The 23064-nt window shown below is 42.8% G+C and overlaps 2 protein-coding genes across 2 annotated transcripts in view; both read right to left on the reverse strand.

The window, feature by feature from the left end:
- The window catches only part of LOC109849587 (GDSL esterase/lipase At2g23540-like), a 14574-nt gene extending 9649 nt beyond the window's left edge, over positions 1-4925 (reverse strand). Inside the window, exons 1-3 of the mRNA XM_020419436.1 lie at positions 4636-4925; positions 3716-3846; positions 3308-3556 (exon numbers count right to left, since the gene is read on the reverse strand). Of these exons, the coding sequence (XP_020275025.1) occupies positions 3308-3556; positions 3716-3846; positions 4636-4876 (621 nt within the window). The 5' untranslated portion in view covers positions 4877-4925. The remainder of the gene's footprint in view (positions 1-3307; positions 3557-3715; positions 3847-4635) is intronic.
- The window catches only part of LOC109849857 (ISWI chromatin-remodeling complex ATPase CHR17-like), a 67334-nt gene continuing 53044 nt past the window's right edge, over positions 8775-23064 (reverse strand). The window contains exons 5-12 of the mRNA XM_020419742.1: positions 10648-10868; positions 10463-10550; positions 10264-10357; positions 9973-10161; positions 9857-9888; positions 9632-9712; positions 9471-9559; positions 8775-9389 (exon numbers count right to left, since the gene is read on the reverse strand). Of these exons, the coding sequence (XP_020275331.1) occupies positions 10076-10161; positions 10264-10357; positions 10463-10550; positions 10648-10868 (489 nt within the window). The 3' untranslated portion in view covers positions 8775-9389; positions 9471-9559; positions 9632-9712; positions 9857-9888; positions 9973-10075. The remainder of the gene's footprint in view (positions 9390-9470; positions 9560-9631; positions 9713-9856; positions 9889-9972; positions 10162-10263; positions 10358-10462; positions 10551-10647; positions 10869-23064) is intronic.

Genomic DNA, 23064 nt, shown 5'->3' on the forward strand with positions numbered 1-23064 from the left:
CATAGCGCTTAGCGCTCGAATGTAGCTTAGCGTGCTTTCGCCATCGGTCATCCGGGAGTGCCCGACTTGGATTGCCTCTCTATTATTCTCTTCTAGAACCCCCTGTAGGCTAATGTCGGCGCCAAGGTCTCAGTCGCACGGAATGTCGTCAAAGTTCTCTATCTCGCTTCTTCCACTAAGCCAAGAAATTAGCTAGTGTCGGTGAAGAGAGTGGCCTAGCGGGATGTAAGAGGATTGTCGCTCTCTAAGGACATGCATATTCAAGAATGCGTCCCATTAGATCTTTTCTTAGGTCTGTAAACACACAACACTGGAGTACTTGACATGTGTGACCCCACGGAGCTCTGATACAATCCTGGAACGGAGCACACCTCCAGTCGCCTTAGAGGGGCGGCTGATTAGCCGCGCCAGAGGCCTTATATGCACATCTCACACAACAAACGAAAGTACAAACAAGCCTCCAAAGATCACAACAACACCCGGTCGGACTCAAGAAACGTGAATACAACAAATCCCAACGCCGCGTAACGCGAAACAAAGTAACCCGGAGACGCCGGACTAAACCATCGAGCCTCCTTCGCATAACTCTCCCGTCGTGCCTTGATCGCGCACGCTCCGTGCTGTCCGCCCGGCCTGACGTCAACAGATGCCTGCTATCAAGTACCAAGAAAGTGGCGCACTAGTATCGAATGATTCCCGGAGGTGAGCTCGTTCTAATGACTCTCGACTCGCGCGATGTCTGATCTATCCTCGGGGCGTTAACGGGAGTGGCTCCGGCGGTCGCCCGGTCGCATCGTGCACCTACGCCCGTGGCCGCCCCTCTCCCCACTCTCCGAGGAGGAACACGAGTCCGACTAACCGATTCTGGTTTCGGCGAGCCGGACCTGAATTCGGGGTCTACACAATGATCCACATAGACTCTCTGCTCTCAACTGCACAGTTCTGATTCACTAGAGCTGCACGTACTTCCCTTCACCAGTCTTCGGACTCCGCTCACCAAGATATCTCGACTCACTCAGCAGCCAGTAAGTTAAACTGCAAGACACTACTATCCACAAAGCCCCATATAGACAAGGAGAATGCAAGGTACCGAACGGCGCTGGACTACTGTGAGAAGCTTCTCTGTCGTCACCACAAGAAAGATTCAGAGATACAGTTGATTTTGGAAAATTTTCTCCAGGACAGAACAGAGCTTCTCTGGTTCTCTTTCAACGTTAGCTTAGAGAACGAAGAAGCAGGATTTGGGGGTTTTATAAAAGAGTTTGAATCAATAAAAACAACAAACCCATCTATCCTATTAGGAAAATATATCTACTTTTTGCAGGTTTGACCTCATGACCTGTGGTCCACATCCACTAATAGCTGAAAAGCGACAGGAGTCGAGGCGAAAAACGACCCTCGTTTTACGAAAAACCGCGGCTGACCAATCGGGTGACCGAAGAAATAATCCGCCGTCTGACCGAAATTACCGTCGGCCCTGCGATTGCCTTACCGTAAAAATTCTCGCGTCGACCGCTGAGCTCAAGAATTCTGCGAAAAGCATCAGAGGGGGCTCCCTCCTTAATCGCCGCTCTGACCGAATACGGTCCTTACGATTTGAATGTATATGAAAATTCTGGCCTCGACCGCGTACTCGGCTCTCGCACCGCACGTACAGAAGTCTGAAGATACTAAGAACTGGCCACTAGGAATCGGCTCGACCGGGCGCGTCCGACCCGATTTGCTGATACATATTTTTTTCCCAGAAACAGGTTTTGATCAACTTGAAAATATTTGCAAGATAGTCATTTTTACTCTGAAATGTCTGAAACTTTGTAATGTTTTAACTACTAAAGCAAAGCTGTTTGCAGCAAGAATTGAATTTGCAGATATCCGGTATCATACTGTGAATGAAATAGTGATTTGTGAAAAAATAACCGCCTTAAAGACACCAATGTCTAAAAGTTGTGTGATGTGATTCCCAATAGCTTCAAGTAAACTCCATTATATCTTTGCCTACATTCTAGCACTAGCAGAGAAGAACCAAAAGCAAAGCTAATATCCTCATATTGAACAAGCAATACTTTCGAGTGTTGATTATAAAGCTTGAATCGCTGAAGCTTTTATTATGCTTTGTTGTTTCTTGAATACGTGCTTTCAATCTTTGTTGGCTCCTCGTTCTTTAGATGTCTTCGTTTTAGCGTATATTCCCATCCATCCTCCGTTAATGCGCACTACCGGCCTTGACAAATGATTTACTACATTTACACTCAATAAGCCATTAGTATCGATAATGGTGGTTGTAAGAACATCATCAAAACATGAGGGCTAACACCTTGTTTCTTGGAGCTCGAAGAAACAACGCACTATTGCACGCTCCTCCACTGAAGCAGAGTATCGCTCTGTGGCTGCCATTGCAGCTGAACTTAGTTGGATATGTTCCCTACTTACTGAACTGGGTGTTACCATTCCACATCAATTGGTCATTAATTGTGACAATGTTGGTGCCACTAACCTCTGTGCCAACCCTGTTTTTCACTCTCGTATGAAGCATGTGGCTCTCGATTATCACTTCATTCGAGAACAGGTTCAAAACGGCTTGCTTCGTGTTGCTCATGTCTCCTCGGCTGATGAACTGGTTGATGCCCTCACTAAGCCTCTCTCTCGTCAACGATTTCAACTTCTCCAAACCAAGATTGGACTTACCGGTCGGTTGTCCATCTTGCGGGGGCATGATAGAGATACCAAATCCATCCAAAGCAGGGAAACAAAGGCTGGCTGATTCGACAAAATTAATTTAAGGATTTAGTTAAATATTGTGTTCATATTTATTTATATACTTTCCTAGTTTAGATGATTCTTGCAGTATTGATGTATATATATACATGTAATTGTTTCATTATATTGAGTGGAATAAAATATAATTCTCCCATCTTCTCCCTTCTCTTTAATTAATTATCAATACTAAAATCTTTAATGGAAGACACACGCCAATCCCTCCTATATTCTAGTATGATTTTCTAACTGATCCTCTATAGGTCCCCCCCAAAAAAAGACAAAAATGTATAAGCTAGCTGACATCTCAATTTTAACGAGTCGTTCAGAAATATAGGAGTTGCGAGGTTCATTTTGCTATGAACGTCATAACATGTAGACCTTAGTATTTCTCTCTCTTGAAATATCATGTTGGTAAATTAGGCGGCAACTCATTTCTAGTAACTCCTTATAATTTCTACGTATCTTATCAAGCAATGCAACATTCTAGGAATTTAATGTTGCATATCAAAATAAATAAATAAATAAAAGAGAATCAATAAAGAAATTTTACCTTGAGTTGGCCTTCAAAGTGATTGATGAGATGATCCACAAAGTCATTTGGGGTCTCACTCATCTTTTCAACCATGGAGATAACAGGAAGGAGATAGTTACTGAGGAAATCATTTGATCCTATGGTGATTGAGAATATGGATTTTCTCATTATGAACTCTTTTGCCTTGGATTTTCCTATGAGATCATCAATTTGATGTCTTGTAATGTTGAAGTAATCAGCTTGGACATCTAGCCCAAGCCTATTAATCTGCAACAAAGACAGTATCTTAGTATCAACGGTAGAAAATTCATATATATAAGTATTTAACATTTTATATTACTCTATCAAAACAATAGCTTCTGCATTAATTCCAAAAGCTAATTCGCTTTCAGGTAGAATGAGATTTATAAAGTTGAGGGAACATACGAATATTCGTCCTGTTTGGGTCAGGATTCCTCCACCTCCGGATGCATAGTTCACTCCATAGAGTATAGCTTTGCCAGTTGTATTTGGAGATAGAAATGGTGGTGCATAGTTGGCCTGGCCCAATAACTCTCCTACATGAAAAAGAAAATTAATATGGAAAAAAAGAATTCTATAAGATAAGACTATATGCATGATGAGTACTCAATATCTAAATTTTTGCTATCTTTATTTGGAAGTACAAATTTATTTTGTGCATAGCTAGGATTATGTTCTCAACTACATTTGAGGATCGTTTGGATCAACATAACTGTAATTACAATACAACTGTTAGTTGCATGCAACTGCAGTTACTATAACTGTTGTCTCATGTTATCATATTTTGCTTTAAATTTTAAAAATTCACAATTTATATTTGTAGGTGTAGTTGTAAGTGTTTGAGTTGGGATATCACCATTTTTCAAGACTTGCTTGAAATGGTTCCCATTGAAGTTGCAACTTCAACCCGACTCATAGACAAAAACACGTTGCGACTATGACCATAAAAAACTAAGCATAAATTGTGGCTCTGCCCTCGGAGGCCTTTGGCAACTGCGGTCTACAACTAATCCAAAATATCCTAGTTAAATACGCAACTACATTTACAATTCATGCTGTCGCAGCAAACCAAACATTACCATGGAAATTATATCCTACGTTTTTACATAGCCAAGAGAACAAGAAATAGGAAGGAGAAACAGTGAAACAAAGAGCTAGCTGTAACTGATGGGAAAATGTAGTTATATGCAAAAGCAATTACGATCCATGCGGTCGCAGCTAACCAAAGAGTCCCCTGGAGATTATATCCTCGGTTGGTTACATAACTAGGCGCCCACAAATTCAAATCGAGATAGTAAGAAAAAGAGAGAAGGAAGAGTACATACCAACTATATCCGCAATGGTTCTTCCGTTGGTATACCGGCCAGTGGGCTCACCGGCGGTGGCCTCAAAATCAATACCGTTCGGCCGGAAATTGGCCCTCGCCAACGTCGGAAGAAAGTTATTGTTCCCAGCGTCAACAAGCGAGTCACCGAAAATGAAGGAGGCTGCCAATCCTTCTTCACCTCCGACAACAAAAACAACCATGCTGCACAACACCACAAACGTGAGCGTGCACACGCCCATATTGATGCTCTGAACGTTGCTTCAACGAGTACGAGTGTTAGCAAGAGAAGCCCTCGGAGAGATTACAGATGGAGAGAGACTATTAATTACTAGTAGAAGAGTTGGGTGCGACCTTTTTCTTTTGGTATAAATAAATGTATAAATAAACGTGTACGGGTCAAAAGGTAGCTTTCTGTGGGGACATGAAATTGGAAACTTGGGTAGCTGTGTAGGTGAGAAATTCCGTTTATTAAGAACGAGAATAATAGAGAGAGGGATGGCACAAAGCAGACGTTAAGCCCATGTTTTTCCTTTTTTTTTTTACAATAATAGGACGCCCTTTAATAATTTCTATAGGTAAAAGGACAAGTATTAAGGCAACAAACTATCACTACAATTGGATTGGTTGCGAATTGAGTGTTCAATATAATTGAGTCAGATCATCTAATTTTGTTATTCATCCAAGTTATTATGGTGATATGCCTTTTAGCATAAGATGTAGCATGGCACATGCCATGACGAGAGGGCCTATGCCATATTAGAGATGATGGAGAGTATCCCTCCAGTAGGTAGTCTATGTAAAAACTATTCTAACAGTGTAGGAACTTCAGATTTGTGGCTAGGTATGTCACTGTTAAAATAGCTATCTTGGCATTAATAAGGAATCAAGAGGAAGAAAACCAAGTAACATCATTAATACACTTTAAATTCTCATGCCAACATAAAAGCATACCAAATTTAATACTATATTTCCCCAAGCTAAGAAGATATAGGACAAACCTTTGCAATCTTCTTGTCTTTTCGAGCCTGTTTCCCTCCTTTTTCGCATATACCCACTTACAACCAATAGTTTTTTTTACCCTTAGGTAGCTTTGCAAGTTCCCAAGTGTCGTTCTTCTGAAGAGATCGTATCTCCTCCTCCATAGCTTTCCTCCACCTGATCGAATCAGGGCTAGACTCTGCCTCCCTAAATGTGGATGAAACCATATCATCAATGACCTCCACTGATAATGCATATGCGACCATGATATCATTGTACCTAGCTGGCCGATGAATCACCCTTCTAGGCCTATTCGCTGTAATTGACTCCTGAACATGACCATTTTCCTGAGTCTCACAATTCACCGTATCCTCTATTTGCCCGGCTGTCATCCCATCTCCTCCCAGTATCTAGGGCTGTGCATGGTTCGGTCCAAACCGAAAAAACCGACCGAACCGATCCGAACCGACCCGAAAAAATCGGTTTTATGAGTAGGGCGGTTCGGGTCGGTTTGAAAACATTTCAACCCGAACCGACCCGAACCGACCGAATATAGTGCAATACTACCCATTCTGATCTCAAACCCTACCCGACCCGTCCCCAAAAAGTCAAAGACTCAAACTCTAAACACATTTTCTGGATCATTATGGGTTGAAAACAATATCATTATATCAGTGTTTAATGCTTCATAATCTCCTACTTTGTTGATATTTTTTTTCTTTAACACAGTTTGTTGTTTGATAAGAAGTTTGATGAAGTTAGAACCGAACAAACCGAACCGAACCGCACCGAACCGACTTGCAATAGTTCGGTTCGGTTTTGAATTATAGGCGGTTCGGTTCGGTTGTTCAAATTTTGGTAAAAACCGAACCGAACCGACCGTTGCACACCCCTACCAGTATCACCTCTGTAGGAGCATCGATGGATACAATGCTCTCTGGAGTGAGTGGAGTCACATCATCCTCCACCTGCTGAGGAACTTGAGGCTTCATCATGTACGCCTCATTAAATGTGACATCCCTGCTAATAACTATCTTCTTGTCATGTGGATCCCATAACTTAAAGCCTTTAACTTCATCTCTAAATCCCACAAAGACTGCTTTCCTCGCACTCGGATTCAATCTACCATCACTAACATAGTAATAAGCTAGACACTCAAATATCTGAAGCGACTCATAGTCACTAGCTACCGAACCAAACCAATGCTCCAACGGAGTCTTCCTCTGTATTACAGTGCACGTCAACCTATTCACGAGATGGCTCGCATAAACCAACGCTTCGGCCCAAAAGGATCTAGGAAATCCACTCTGCGTCATCATACATCGTACCTTCTCCAGCAAGGTACGGTTCAATCTCTCAGTCACCCCGTTTTATTGCGGTGTCTCTCGAACTGTGAAGTATCACCTAATTCCATGATCCCGACAAAACTACAGAAACGGATCACTCTTATACTCTCCTCCATTGTCCGAGCGAAGAGTATTCACCTTTCTACCTGTCTACAGCTCCACTTTCTTCTTCCACTCCATAAAAATATCCAGGACCTCATGTTTATACTTCATAAGGTATACCCAATTTCTCCTGGAATAGTCATCAATAAAAGTAATAAAATAGTTAGCCCCACCAAGTGATGTATTCTTAGAAAGACCCCAAACATCTGTGTGAATATAATCCAATGTACCTTGGGTGTTGTGAATAGCGGTGCCAAACTTCACTCTAGTCTTCTTCCGAAGTACACAATGCTCACACAGCTCCATCTTGCAGGTTTTAGCACCTTTCAATAGTCTGTGTTTTACCAATGACTATAGGGACTTATCTCCTGTGTGTTCTAGTCTCATGTGTCATAATGTGGTAGCGTCCTCCTCTGTAGTGATAGAAGCTGCCAGACCCCCTTGTAACTGTCTTGCCCTTCAAGTAGTATAGGAATTTTTCTCTGACTCCTTGCATCACCACCATAGAACCCTTCGTGACCTTTACTGTAGCATCCTCTAAGGTCACCCGATAACTAGCTGCCTCCAAAGTACCAAGAGAAATAATGTTCTTTGTCAACTGCGGTACGAACCTCACTTCTTTCAATTCCCTCACCACTCCGTCATGCATCCTAATCCGGACTGAATCAATATCATCAATAGGACATACGTGATCATTTCTCATAAGCACAACATCCCCTCTTTCCAGCTCCTCAAAGCTAGATAATCAATTACTCCTAGGGCATATGTGATATGTGGCTCCTGAATCCAACATCCACTCCGTAGAGTCGGCATAGCAAACCAACAGTAGTACATGACACGAATAGCCCGAAGAATCTGACTCTGAATATTCATCAATGGCTTTTACATCATTCACTTCTGAAGCTTGTACAACTTTTCCCTTGTTCTTCCTGGTTTTTTCCTTCAACTTCGGGCAGTCGATCTTCCAATGTCCCTCTTCTTTACAAAAGAGACATTGATTCCTACCAATACTCTTTTGGCCACCTCTATTTTTTGATTTTGAGCGGTTGAACTGGCGACGGTTTAGATCACGACCTCGAACTGCTAATGCATCTCCCGATATCTTCTCGGAGGGTTCACCATCACTCTTCCTCAACTTATAATTTACCAAAATTGAGGTCACCTCCTTATATCTAACAATAGTTCTTCCATTGATCATAGTGAGAACGAACGTATCATAATCATCCTCGGGCAACGAACACAAAAGTAACATCGTATTGTCTTCATCCTCAACCATGATATCCACATTGACCATATCTGAAAGTAGCTTCGTGAAGTTGTTTACATGCTTCCTAATGGAAACTACCCTCTTCATCTTGAACTGGTAAAACCTCTTATTCAAATAAAGCTGATTCTCAATGCTCTTACTAAGATACTTCTCCCATGTTGTCGATCTAACTCTTTAGATAGGAATCCTTCACCGAATCCTTCGAACAAGCCTCAAGCCAAACCTGAAGCTCTGATACCACTTGTTGTGCACAACGAAAATTTTGCCAGCACCTCCGGTACGCAATGTGCACAATAAGAGATTAGATCACAACGAAATTCCCGTTTCACAAAAAAAACAAGAACCGAAAGCAAACTATCTCAACAAAGTGAGATATCAGCTCTTCCTCTCATCAGTTCTAGTACTGACTTGTTGAGGGAACCTACAAGCTATTACAAATCATAATAAAACAAACTATTTTACGTGGTTCGGTAAATTGCATACATCCACGGGACAAGAAGGGGGAAGATCTACAATTAGAGCGAGAGAATACAACTAGGGTTTACAATCTCACAACCAAAATCCTCAAACAATCTCTCAAATCCCTCATAATCTCTCTCTCAAAAGAGCCAAAGGAGCCTCTGATTTTTCTGTTGCACGCAGCCTAAGAAAACCCTCTGCCTTTGCACAACTGAGAAAAGGATTTGATGTTTTTGTATGCCGCCTTTTCCTCTCTACACCAAGCCTCTGCTCTATTTGATCGAAGCTAATTTCTCCTCTCTGCCTGCACACACCCTCTTTGCACACAGCCCTAGGGTTTTTGTTCAGCGTGCATTTATAAGCACGCAGGTTTGATCTCGGGTGGGCCTCTTAGCTCGCTGAACAACTTCTCCATGTTGTGGTCCGCTGAACAACTTCTCCACGTTGTGGCCCCCACACGTTTTTGAAAGAAAAAATATGTTTGCTGAAAACGCGTCTGCTGGCTATTCGTGGCCCCACGTTCACACCGCAAGATAATACCGTACTTCTTTTTCATATAAGTTGTTCAATCTTTGGACGTTAAAAAACTAAGAGTCATGCCTGAAAATTAAATTAAAATGGAGAAAGTGATTAGTATTTTATTATGTAACGAGGGAAAAATCAGCAATTGATAAAGCTTACAGCTGCGACATTCGGGGAATCCGTGGCTCTCTTGGTTTTGTTGGAGCACCTTGGCGTAATGCATGTTTGAAGTAATCGGTTCAGAATAACTGCAAGAACAAATGGGTAACTTAGTAGATTACAAAAAAAGGGCAATCTGGTGGTCAATGGTATAGACATACTTGTGTCTACGTTCCCTCTTGGATGGTTCTGTCCAGTTCTCACTAACAAGTTTTTTAAAGTCAACTTTAATTATCATCATCCTACATATAGAAAATCAAGGAACAATAAGAATAGCAATAATAAAACTGGAACAATGGCACAGTGAAGCATTCAACACAAATAGATCATGCATTAAATATCATAAACTAATTTAGGCGAGAGATTGTAACACTGAACTAAGGTACCTTCTTATCATCAAAATCGTACAAATCAGCATCTGCACATAATTAAGACAAAATTTATGAAGTGAAAATTTTGATTCATGTGAAGAACAGGAACATAAATAAACTAGTAAGCATACTGTCATCCATCTTAAACTTGATGACATCTTCTGTGAACTTTTTCATTTTAGTATCAAGGGCTGTTGTTGCCTCTTCTCCTTTAGCTATAATTCGGTCAACATCTTAATCTGTTAGTGTATTGTCCTTGGAGCTGAAAACCATTTCAGCACCAAACCTCACCATCTGCAACAGCACATCTTTATTCACAGCTGCATCAACAAAAAAGAAAAGCATTAATTAAGGCATTAGCTTCATTAAACATAGTTCATAGCAAGAGAAACCATAAAAACTATCGGCATATGACTGCACACTTTTCTGCTCGGCTAGGCGCCCTTGTTGAATCACCAAAGCATCAAATGGAAGTTTCTTATATGCTCTCTCAATCACTTTTTCTTCAATAGGGTACTGCAATTTTATGGAATATATGTTGTTGCATTATCATAGTTGCATTGTCATAGTTGCATCATCAAATTCAAATAACATTCTTTAACATGGAAAGGTTAGCCGAACCTCTGTGCAAAAACAGAACACTTGAACTTCTTTCTTTTGACCAATCCTATGCGCCCGATGTTGAGCTTGTAAATCAACCTGAGGGTTCCTATAAACAGGAAAAGGTTTAAAGAAAAAAGGGAGGAAAAAAAGATGCAGGAAAAAGATTGACAAGATATGCAGCAAACTTGAGGTGAGGGAGCTACCAGTCACTATCGTAAAGGATAACTATATCTACGGTGGCAAGATTAATCCCCAGGCCGCCTACTCTTGTTGAAAGCAAGAAGATAAACTTTGAACTTCCAGGTTGATTGAAGGCTTCAATTTTAGCATCACGTTCTTCTCCACCAGTATTTCCATCTATATGACAGTACTGGTATGCACGGAACATTAAATAATCTTCAAGGATGTCCAAAAGTCTAGTCATCTGAAATTTCAGCGAAGCAGTAACTTGATAAATTAGTTAAGCAACATGATACCTTGTAACAAGAAAATGTACCACATTGCAACAAAGATAAGAAAGAGGCAAGCTCAAATATGTAAAATGTTTGTATATAGATTTAGACTCCTTATATTTGAGATCTTGAAGAATCATAGAGGGTTCAAACCAAAGATTTTCTGAGTTATGTATGTTTTCAAAAAAAAAATTATCAACATCAAACAGCTCAAATCAGATAATAATGGAAACAATGAACATTAGCCTTGCCCTCATCAACTGAGATAGGGATTTTGTATGAAGATTTCTCCTTTCTTTTTTTCATTCAAGATATCATTTCCTCAGTCAATGAACAAGGAAAGTTTAATTCAAAAGCTAGATTGCATGGTTATGTTGGTGTGGATGCAGTGCATGGTTATGGGTGTGGATGCAGACACAAATACAGGTGCGGGTATAGGACACGAAAAATTTGTATAAGATAGGATACATGGACATGACAATATATATACATATTGAAATTAATAACTTATATGAGATTGATATCGTGTTTTCATTTGCATGTTATGATAACTAAAATCCTTATAACATTTTTACGTTTCTTTTATTGAATAGATAAAAAAATTGAGAAAACGCTTGGTTTTGAACTAGAAGCCCAAACAATCCTTTCAAACCATACTTATGAACTGTGTATGGGTTGAAACAAACTGACCTGAGTCTAATGAGTTGCAGAAAGTTAAGGTGACGTGTGTGTTGTAGCGGAGGGGCTTCACAGACACAAAAATATCTATACAAGAGTGGAAAAAGAGAACATCACACAAGGATTTAATATGGTTCAATCAGTATGACATACGTCCACGGGCGAGAACAACAGAGAACTTCACTAATCACCAAAAGAGAAGATTACAAAAGAAGAGACCACTCTCTAACCAGAGACTCTCATAAAGAAAGGGACAAAACCTTTCTATCTTACTCTCTTCTCTCTCTATTTTTTTCTCCGACTGATGCATTAAACCCTCTCCCCTCACCCCCCCTATATAGCCATAAGAAAATAATAAAAAATAGAAAAGAGTTGGTGAGGTCTGACAAATGGGCTGTTAATTTTAAAAAGCAATCACAAATTAGGCAGATGAAGACATTTTCAAAGTCACGTTTCTCACAAATCTCCACCTTGACTTTGAAAAATGAAGATATTCTCTTTACTCTTGTTGTCTCGTCAGAAGCCTCTTACGGGCTTAACCTCTGCTTTGTCGAACTCCAAACAATTCGAGATAATGCTCGAACTTGTGCGAAGGTACGGGCTTCGTTATCATATCTGCTGGATTATCTGTAGTACCAATTTTATCAATTCTGATGACTTTAATTTCTCTAATAAAATAATACCTGACATCTATATGTTTTGTTCTTTCATGATACATCTGATGCTTCATCAAATGTGTAGCACTCTGGCTTACGCAAAACACCATAGTAACACCTTGGTGTAAGCCGAGATCTTCAACCAAACATCTTAACCAAATAGCTTCTTTCACTACTTCTGTCACTACCATATACTCTGCCTCTGTAGTAGACAAAACAACTGTCGACTATAGAGTCGCCTTCCAACTAATGGCACTACTTGAAAGAGTAAAAATATAACCTATCAGGGATCATCTCTTATCCAAATCACCCGCATAATCTGAATCAGAATTACCAAGTATTCTGCAATCTGAGCCTGTGTTCCTACTAAAATACAAACCAATATTAGCAGATCCTCTCAAATATCTAAGTATCTATTTCACAACCTGCTAGCGGACCTTTCTAGGCTTATCCATATACCGACTCACAGCACTGACTGCATGTAAAATATCTGGATGGGTGCAGACCATCGCATACATAATACTTCCAACTACACTAGCATAAGGAACACAAAACATGTACTGCTCCTCCTCTTTAGTCTGAGGTGACAAATCTGCTGAAAGACAAAAATGAGCGGCAAGCAGAGTCTTCACAGGCTTGGCATCAAGCATGCCAAATCTATTCAACACCTTCTTAATGTATTTCTCTTGAGATAGGAATAAACTTCCTTCTCAACTGTTTCTATGAATCTCCATCCCCAAAATCTTCTTTGCTGCTCTCAAGTCTTTTATCTCAAACTCATGTTTGAGTTGAGATTTCAACTCATTGATTTCTGACATATCTTTAGCTGTAATCAACATGTCATCAACATATAAAAGCAAATACACAAAAGAACCATCATTGAACTTTTTATGATAAACACAACTATCATATTTACTCCTAGAGTAACAATGCTTAAACATGAAAGTATCAAATCTTAAATACCACTGCCTCAGAGACTGTTTCAACCCATAGAGAGATTTCTTCAACCTGCACACATGGTCTTCTTTACCTTCAACAATAAAACCCTCTGGCTGATGCATAAAGATCTTCTCCTCAAGCTCACCATGTAGAAAATCCGTCTTCACATCAAGTTGCTCAAGCTTCAAATTAAAATGAGCAACCATGACAAGCAACATGCGGATTGAGATGTGTTTTACAAGTGGAGAGAATACTTCATTGAAATCCACACATTCGGTCTGACTGTAGCTTTTAGCTACCAAGCGTGCCTTATACCTTATAGAATCTGTATTCGGAGCTCCTTCTTTCTTCTTGAAGACCCATTTACAGCCAACGATTTTTTGTCCCCTTAGTGGCTTCACTAGCTCCTATGTCTGGTTCTTGTGAAGAGATTTCATCTCTTTAGTCATCGCAACAGTCCAATTTACAGCCTCATTGCCACTAATAGCCTCCTTATAGGTAGAAGGCTCTAGAATCTCAATCAATTCTGCTACACTCAAAGCGTAAGCAAGCATGTCTGTGTAGTATTGAGGCGGTCGGATCTACCTTTTTGTTCTCCCGATGGCAATATTATACTGTTGCTTTTGCAGTGTATCAGAATCTAAAGTTGAACCTTCCGCAGTATTAACTGGTTCAACATGAGTGCCCTCAAGCATTATTTTTGAAGTTGAGCTCTCTAGCTCCACCTGCTTGCTAGACTCCTTTCTGTTTTCATTGAAAGCTGCCTTCATCATTGATTTCATTAAACTTCAATCGTTACAAATGAATTCAAATAACAAAAATAATCATTGATTTCATTAAACTTCAATCGTTACAAATGAATTCAAATAACAAAAATAAAACAATTACAACTCTCTTGAAAATAAATTAAACTTCAATCGTTACAAATGAATTCAAATAACAAAAATAAAACAATTACAACTCTCTTGAAAATAAATACAAGATTTGTTTATCGTCTCTTGCTTGTGTGGGTTCTTCGCCGGTGCTGGGGTTTATTCATAGACGACCGCGAATCAGATCCGATTGACAAAAAATTAGGCAGAGCTTCTACCTCACCAAGGAGGTATTTGCTTGAAGCGCTAAAATCAACCAAGCAAAATCAGTAGCTCTTCTCGAGATTAAGACCAAGCTTAATCTCAAGGAATGGACGTACGGGGCTTCGGATCCTTCGAATGACTCCTCCTTTGTGCTGAAGTTCGTCGGGATCTCGTTGACCTTTGCTGAAATTTCGTGCTCCTTGACTCTTCAATCCAGCAGCACCTCGTTGTTTGTAGGAAAAATTGCAATGAAAAGAATAAAGAAAATTGACTTGTATTTCTTTGATTCCGATTACAACTTGATTACAAAAGAGAAGAGAACGAATTTGATTCTCTCCTTTGTTTAAAACTGGGTTCTTCTCGGTAGCGATGGAATGCCTCCTTCGATTGCTCGCGTCGAATTTGCTCTCCGTTGACGATCCGACCGTCTCTTATCTCGTGGGAACGATGAACTTCTGTGGAAAGTTTAATGTTTAACTCTGAATGAGTTTAAGAACTCTGAACGAGTTAGAACTCTGTGAATAGAGTTGTTAGAACCGAAAATTCGGTTAATGATCAAGCCGTTATTCTGTTGTTGAAGAATCCTCTCAGATTTGATCTTCTGAGCTTGATTCAAAAATCCTATCTCCAAGGATTTCGCTACTGCTGTTGAATCGCCAAACCTGAGTGGTTAAGATCTTCCAAATCCGATCTTTGCTAACTCTTTTGTTTTTAAAAAGCCAGACGCCAGCCCTTATCTGTTTTAGAACTAAAAAATCTCCAACCTGTACGGTTTAGATCTTTAGAATCCAACCTGTGTGGTTCAGATGCCAAAAATCCAACCCCCTACTCTGTTGGGTTCGTTGAGCTTTTATAGGGGGATAGGAGGTTGTAACTGACCCCTATATCCGCTCCTACGTGGGCGAAAATCCCTCAGAACGTGGGATAAACGGTTCTGAAACCGTTCGACTCATGTTTGAACGAGTCAAACGCCCAATCTGGCGTTTAGCACCCAACTTCGCCTCTTAGAATTGAGACGCGAGGTTGGGTGTTAGCTGAACATCATTGAACGCGAGGGTCGCTCGCGTTTTGGCTTGTTGCCTGCTTGGAAACGCGGGGGTCGGTGTTGGTTGGACCCCTACGAACGCGAGGGTCGCTCACGTTCAGCTTGTATCTTGGAGACACGGGGTGGCTTGGAAACGTGGGGGTTGCCTGCACTTCCCAAGTTGTAATGCAGGGATGACATCCGCGTTTCAGAAGGAGCTTTTTGACTTGTAACTTCTTCTGTGAAGCGTTGCGAGGACCGTTGTTCAGTAATCCTGGCTTTAGCTGTTGTATGGTATGAAAGTCGTCAGATTGTAACTTTCACCGTATATTGTGAAGACTGCTGAATAGAGTTTTCATCAGTTGTCGGAAGTGTCGTTGGATTGTAACTCTTCTCGATCTATGTGAAAAGTCCTCTATTTGCCGCTTTCGATTGTCGACCCGAAAGCTATTTGATTGTAGCTTTCATTGTGAGAGCTTGACGGGAATCAACATCCATAGTGTTTTGAAGATGAATATTTGCCCACAGCTCTCTACCAAGCAACTATTTGATTGTATGTTTCGATTGTCGACGCGAAAGCTATTTGATTGTAGCTTTCGTTGTAGGAACTTGACGGGAATCAACATCCATAGTGTCTTTAGATGGATATTTGCCCACAGCTCTCTACCAAGCAACTCACCAACTAAGTCCAACCTTTCATTTCTAAAATCATTACACTGCTCATCAGCATCTCCAATAATTGCTAATATAATATTAGTCGTGCTGTTGTCGCAGCCGTCAAGATCAATCATCTCAGAAATGAGGTCGTGTTTGTGGCGATTGTGGAGTTGCGGATGCAGTGATTAGAAAGTCGTCTGATTGTGACTTCCCTTGTCGGAGCTTGATAGGGGTCAGCTATTCATTATGATTTTTAGACAGCCTACAGAACCCCCTCTAAAGTTTTCGAAAGTTCGCGGTTGACTAGGATGAATTTTCGGAATACTTTGGATCCCAAAATTTAGTGGATTGATTGCTCCCTCCGTCTGATCGAGCCAGATGATTTCACCGTTGTTGGTTGTAATCTATCTGTACTCCTCCAATAGACTCCCCAGTGGAATCGTTTGTTTCTTCCCGGCTTTGGTCGCCTTGACGATTGTTGTTAGCTCTTCTTTTATTCATCTGGGGCCGTGTCGTAGCCTTGGTAGTCAAGAAGCTGCTATCATAGCGGTCCAAACACAGAGATAATTTCTGCCTTTAAGGATTGGAACGCGTGGGTGAGCCTCGAGTTGGAGAAGTTGAACGCGTAGGTGAGCATCGCGTTTGGAAGCTCAAACAACTCGAACGCGAGGGTCGAGTTTGGGCGGGCTGATGGCCTCGAATCCCGTCCGTTACGATTTGACAGCTCATAGCTGTCTATAAATAGACCGCTAGAGGTCAAATCAAGAGTCATTCGACTCTTCTTGAAATTCCAACGAAAAATTTTCGTTCTCATCTCCGCCCAAGAAACCAGTTGCTTCCAAATCTGATGCCGATGCGGCTCGAGGATCTGCCTCATCAGCGCCGGCTGGCGGCGCTGTTGCTCAGGCGAACGTGCCGCCCCAACTCCCTTTAATTGGCGGTGAGTACGACCTTCGTGGTCATTAAACTTGCTTCGGCGAGTTCTGATCTTGAGATCAACGAGGAAACTCGTTTTAATAACGTGGGGCTGGACTCCGTCGTTTGGTATTTCTGACGCGGGGTTCAACCTCCGCGTCTCAGATTTTTGACGCGGGGGTCGACCTGCGCGTCTGAGATTTTTGACGCGGGGTTCGTTCTTCGCGTCTGAACTTATCTGACGCGGGGTTCGACCTTCGCGTCTGAACTTATCTGACGCGGGGTTCGACCCTCGCGTCTGAGTTTTGCTTTTGAGTTGTCTAACTTTTTCTTCCTTTTGCAGTGCGCCATACCAGTGAACCTCTTCTTTTTCGCCACCATTTTGGGCATGAAGGTGGTGCGGACATGAACATGGCCTTCAGCTCACGCCAAGAACTCCCCGTTTTCCGAATTAGGGAGAAGAGTCGCGTAGAAATAATTACCCAAGCTTCTTCCGACACTCTTAGGACATTGGTTACGGACGCCCGACTTGAAAGCCCAAGCCGTAAGCCAATAGTCAAACCTGGATATCTTTTCGGGGACTTTGTTGACTTCGACGCAAGCACTGCTTATGATGGGGACTATAAGTGGTTGCGGAAAGTTGGGGACCGTAACCTTTTCTTACCCAATATGGAGAGGATGTTCCCCATATCTTATTTCCAGTGTGCTTCTGTCCCAAGACATATGGATTGGCCCCTGGTTAAGGATCAAGATGGGGTTGCTCTCGGGACTTTGACTTTTCACGGGGTCCGCACAGTTGGTTATAACCGGCAGGTGACAGCTTTGCGGCCGAGTTTATTTGCTAAGGAGTATCCCCTTGGCGAAGTGCCCAGCCCGGCGAAGACCTTTGTTAAGAGGTTTTTGGAAAAGAAAGGAGAATTCCCCGCACAAGGATTTAGAGCTCCTGGTTGGGTTCATTCTCCAGTGACAGGGTGGTGGGCCCAGATGACCAAGTTCGTTTTGGATGAATTGGAAACCCCTCTTACCCAAGCTGGATTACTGGTTCCAGTGCGGGCTACTAAGTTTGGGATTATTCAGAGCCACTTTCACTTCTTCTCTATATTGGAGAAGTATAGTCCCGAGACTTGCACTTTCTTCACCCCTGTGGGGGAGCTAGGCTTCGCTCTTCACGAGATGCACGAAGTCTCAGGTCTTATTCTCGGGGATTTACCATACGAAGAATTTGTTCCGGGATCTGCGGAACTCCAACTTTTGAAGAAGACCAGCCCAGAAATTTACGCCACTCTCTGGGAAGTGATGTGTCACTTCCATATCTGCATGCAGCTGACGGGGGCTCGCGGAAGCGGCATCAAACAAGTGTCTTGGGCGGAATATTTATTCCGGAACTTGACCATTAAAGGAGGCTCTGTGACCCGATTGCCTGTCAGTACTTTGGAAGAGGTTCAGGCTCGTATTGACGACGCTACCTCCCATTACACCAATGAGGCCAAGGAGGATGTTTTCCCGGCTCATACAGAGTTTGAAAGCTTCCATTATCAAGCTCTGATTCCAATTTCCGACGCGGCGTTGCTGGCTGGATTCTTGATGTTGTGGCTCAAGCGTTGCGTCGTTCCTACCAGGCCGGTCGATGCCCTCGCTATTGAGGTGGTCTACCGAGCTGTTCTCTTAGCATATGGGAGACCTGTGAGCCTCCTCAGCATGAGTGCAGCCTCTCCTCCGGAAGACTCATTCATCCCATTTGTGCAGCGACTAGAATCTGCGAAATGGGTGGGGGGTTACATGGTTAGAATTCGCCAAATCCTTGCGCGAGACACCAACTTCCATATCTACCGCTATTTCCTTGATTTCGAGGGCGGTGTCTATGGAGCAAAATATCAAGATACGGCAGGTCCTAATGGATTCACTCAGCTGAGCGGGGGTGTTTTCCATTGGCTTCTTTCCATCAGGCCCGGCTACCTGATCTTCCGACAAGGCGCCAAATGCTTCATCGAGCCTTACCAACCCTATAGGTTCGCTCGCCAATTTGGGTATGATCAGTTATACGTCGGGAACCCTCGTCCTCAACTTTCAGTCATAGGCAATTTATATGAAGGGGCCAGGGCTTGGTATTATTCTGTAGCAGGTTGTACCAAAGCCGTCTTCAAGCTTCCCCACAAAACTGCTAACTCCTATACCTCCATCAGCTTCTGTAATTGGTATTACGCCGCTTCTCAGACTCCCAACTACAACTTGAATACATCTTGCCTGAAAGACATTAGGCATATGTATAATTTAAGGAAGGGGTCCAAGATATCCCGCTTGAAAGGGATCGAAGAGTTTCTGTCCATCGAGAATCAATCTGCTGGACAGGAGGAGGAACAGACAGCTGAGCCTGCTCCAGGGGAAGAGCAACGAGTGGTTGATCCTCCCGTGACAAGGGCAGCGGGGAAACGGAAACTCTCTACAGATGAAGCCGGCCAATATGATAAGCAGATCCGTCGGAAACTGCTGGTGGATTCTCCCCCCAAAGGCCAACAAAAGTCCAAGTTTATGGCTGATGCCATCAAAGCAGCTGAAGATGACGAACCACAGGAATCATCTGTGGCTGGGCCGCCACATAGAGCGGGACTTCGTTCTCATGGCCCAGCTCTGTCGGGCGAAGTTTCTTCTTACCATCCTCCTGAGGGCGAAGAGGATGAATTAATGGCTGCAGAGTCTGCTCCGGCGATGGACCTTCCCAAGTCTCCGGCCTTAGAACCAGGGGGTCTTGAAGAGAATCCACCTCCTTCTCCTTCAGCATTAATGTCACAAGCTGGTGATTTAATGCCTAGTCCTACAACGGGACCTATGAAAAGACCAGCTGCAGGTGCAAGTCTCCCTGAGCCCTCAGCTACCCGGGATGATGAGGAGCGAGTTGATTATGAAGACTCCTCGATTGGTGATGCAGCTGACGAAGATAGAGGTGATGAGGATGCTGACGCTGGCAACATGTCTGGTGGTGGTGAAGACGATGAAGAGCATGATTCCATAGATGACATTACCACTTTTGATGATGCTCCTAAGGTTCCCTCTGATAAAGTATCTGGTTATACACCGTTTCACATCTCCGGTAAGCCTAGTTTTCTTCGCTTTATCCCGCATGTGTTTTCTGCGTTCCGACCATTTTTTCGTGTAGGTTCACCTTCTCCAGGGACTACTGCTGCTGCTGCTTCCGAGCCAGAACCTGCTCAGGTGTCGGCTCCTTTAGAAGAGCAACATTTATCTGGCTCTCCTACGGCAACCGCTTCACCTACAGCGTTGCCTAAAACTACTACCGCAACTCCTCCTCCGGAACAGCAACTTGTGCAGGCGTCAGCTCCTATGCAGGAGCAGGCCCTACCTGCCTCATCCACTGTAGCTGCTTCCTCTGCAGCATTGATGAAGATCTCGCTTGCGCCCACGGAGGCCGGACCAAGCGCGTCTCCGGCGAGGGTAATGATGGCTTTGACTTCAAGCCCTTCGCAATTGAATGTTTCAGTTGCTTCCGCGACTTCTACACCCAAATCGCTCGTTAATCCATATTTCGGCGCGTCCACTTCTGGGGTCGTCGAGTCGTCCTCCATTGCTTTTTCCAGTCCAGCGGACGCTCCTGACTTCCTCCATATTTCCTTGAGCTACTTGAACAGTCTCGTGAGGAAGGTAATTGAGGTTGTCACAGCTGGTCGAGGCCGCTTTGATTCTCTTAAGTATCTCCTAGAAGCGGGCTTAAATGGGGTCAAGAGTGTGGGTAATGCCCATTGCTTTGAACGTTGTTCGGAAGCTATTTCCCACTTGGAAGCCCAGCTCAAACATTTGGAAGCCCTCAGCCACGAAGACATTCAGACACAGATCGTGTCTACTTTTGCTGACTTCCAGGTTGAGGAAGTGACTCGCCGTGAGGCAATTGAGCGAGGCCTGGCTGAAAAAGAGCTTCAAGTTACGCAGTTGCGGGAACAGAGCGATCTGAGACAAAAAGAACTGGAGCTCTCAACTGCTTCTTTGGACCTCATTCGCACGAAACTTGTCGAAGCTGAGGCGGAGGTGCTGAGATTGAAGGCCCAGCTTTCTCGTGAAGAAGCCATTGTTAATATACTTGGGGCCAAAAATGCAGATACTCTTTTGAACTACCGCACGGAAGCTCAGGCTCTTGAAAGAGCGAGGAAAGAGGCAGCCGCTGAAGTAGCACTTACTGAGGATGATCTGCGTAGGAAGGCTGAAGCCGTTGTACGAGCCAACCATGAGGAGAAGCTCTCTGATGCCAAAGCTCAACTTGCTTCTTTTGACTTGAACTTGTACTATTCTTTTGCTTAAGAACAGCTTTGTATCACTTCTTTTTGGTTTCTGAATAAAAAGTGATATTGACTTCTCATTGTTTCTTGCATTTATTATATTTTGATTTTAAACACAAGTCATGGGAAATGCCTGAGATGTATTCCTGACTTAGAATAGATCTCCACAATGGTTCTGGTGCAGAAAACTCTCTTTATTATCGTTTAAGATAACTCTAGAAAGTTTTAAACTGCTGAGGATGAATATTCCCATAATGGGGTTGACTAGTAGAATTCTTCCTGTGTTATTTCTTGCTTTGAACACTGAAAGAAATCGATAAGTGCCAGAGGTATAGTTTCAACTTGGCAGGGGGATTATTGCGGTCTGGGCAATTTTGAGGACTTATCGTTCTATTGACGAGAATCGATAAGTTGATTTTGTCAAAGGTGTAATTTTAACATGACAACTGGAATATTGCGATCAGGGCAATTTTGAGGACTTATCGCTCTATTGACGAGAATCGATAAGTTGATTTTGTCAAAGGTGTAATTTTAACATGACAACTGGAATATTGCGATCAGGGCAATTTTAAGGACTTATCGCTCTATTGACGAGAATCGATAAGTTGCTTTTGTCAGAGGTATAATTTTAACGTAACAACTGTGGGGAAAGATTATTATAGCGTCTCACTGGGGAGAACTGCTAAGTGTTTTACCATCGGAGCGATGAATTGTGATACTTGTGATTTGAACAAGGTTTTGGGGAATTTTGTTAACCCGCTGAAAACAGGTTATTTATTGCTCTGCTAATAAATTGACAATAATTTGGAGACTTATCATTCTATTAACGAGAATTGATAAGTGGATTCTGGGGTGTAGTATTAACCCAATGAGAATTTAGATTCTGCTGAAGAGATACAGAGGTTTTGACTAACACTCTGTTGAGACTCCCTCATTCAAAGGAATTTCCTCCGATCGACTGCATCAATGGCGCCTCGGAGAAGAGGTTCAAACTCCAAGAAAGTCGCCGGAGCGACTTCCGAAGTGCCGTCGGCTGAGGACGCCGGCGGCGTTCTTGTTCATGCGGGGACATCGTCGTCGTCACCGCTGCTGCGGGGGCTTCCCTGTCGTGGTGAGTGCCACCCGAAATAACTTGCCTTGGCAAGTTCTCTGAAAACCCTAGATGGGTTCTTGATAACGAGGAAGATGACTCGTTTCAACTCAATGAAAACGCGGGGTTGGGATCCCATGTGGGTCTCGACCCTCGCGTTCAAGTTTTTCAACGCGAGGTTGACCTTCGCGTTTGAGGCTTCTGACGCGAGGTTCGACCTTCGCGTTGGAGATTTCTGACACGAGGTTCGACCTTCGCGTTGGAGATTTCTGACACGAGGTTCGACCTTCGCGTTGGAGATTTCTGACACGAGGTTCGACCTTCGCGTTGGAGATTTCGACATGAGCCTTTAACCCTTTATGTTTCAGGCTATGTCTTTATGTTGATAGCTCGCTTCTAGCTGCTAACTTCTGCTTTTGATTGTGCAGTGCTTCTCCCAAACGTGCCGCTTTCGCAAGAGCATCATTTTGGATACATCGGTGGACCTGACGCGAATGAAATATTCAGTCTTCAGAACCAAATTCCATTGTGTACTTTTCCTGATTCGGAAAGAGCGGAAATGATTAAATTCCCTCAATGCTCTACTCTCAGGATTTTGATAACTGACTTGGACTTGGAGACCCCTGTTGGCCGTGCCCAGTTTCCTAAACCAGCGTTCATATTTGGAGATCGCATACCAGCTAATGATCATCTCACATGTATGGAAGACTCAAAGCTGCTGCGGAGAGTTGATAATCGCTTTTTATTTCTCCCTAGCATGAAGAGGATGTACCCTCTCTCCTACTTTCTGAATGTGAGCTGCCGTCGGGGCTTGACCTTCGACATAGTAAAAGAGAAGGAGAATGTG

Source organism: Asparagus officinalis, chromosome 7 (assembly GCF_001876935.1).
Source record: "Asparagus officinalis chromosome 7, Aspof.V1, whole genome shotgun sequence".
Classification (NCBI taxonomy): Eukaryota; Viridiplantae; Streptophyta; class Magnoliopsida; order Asparagales; family Asparagaceae; genus Asparagus; species Asparagus officinalis.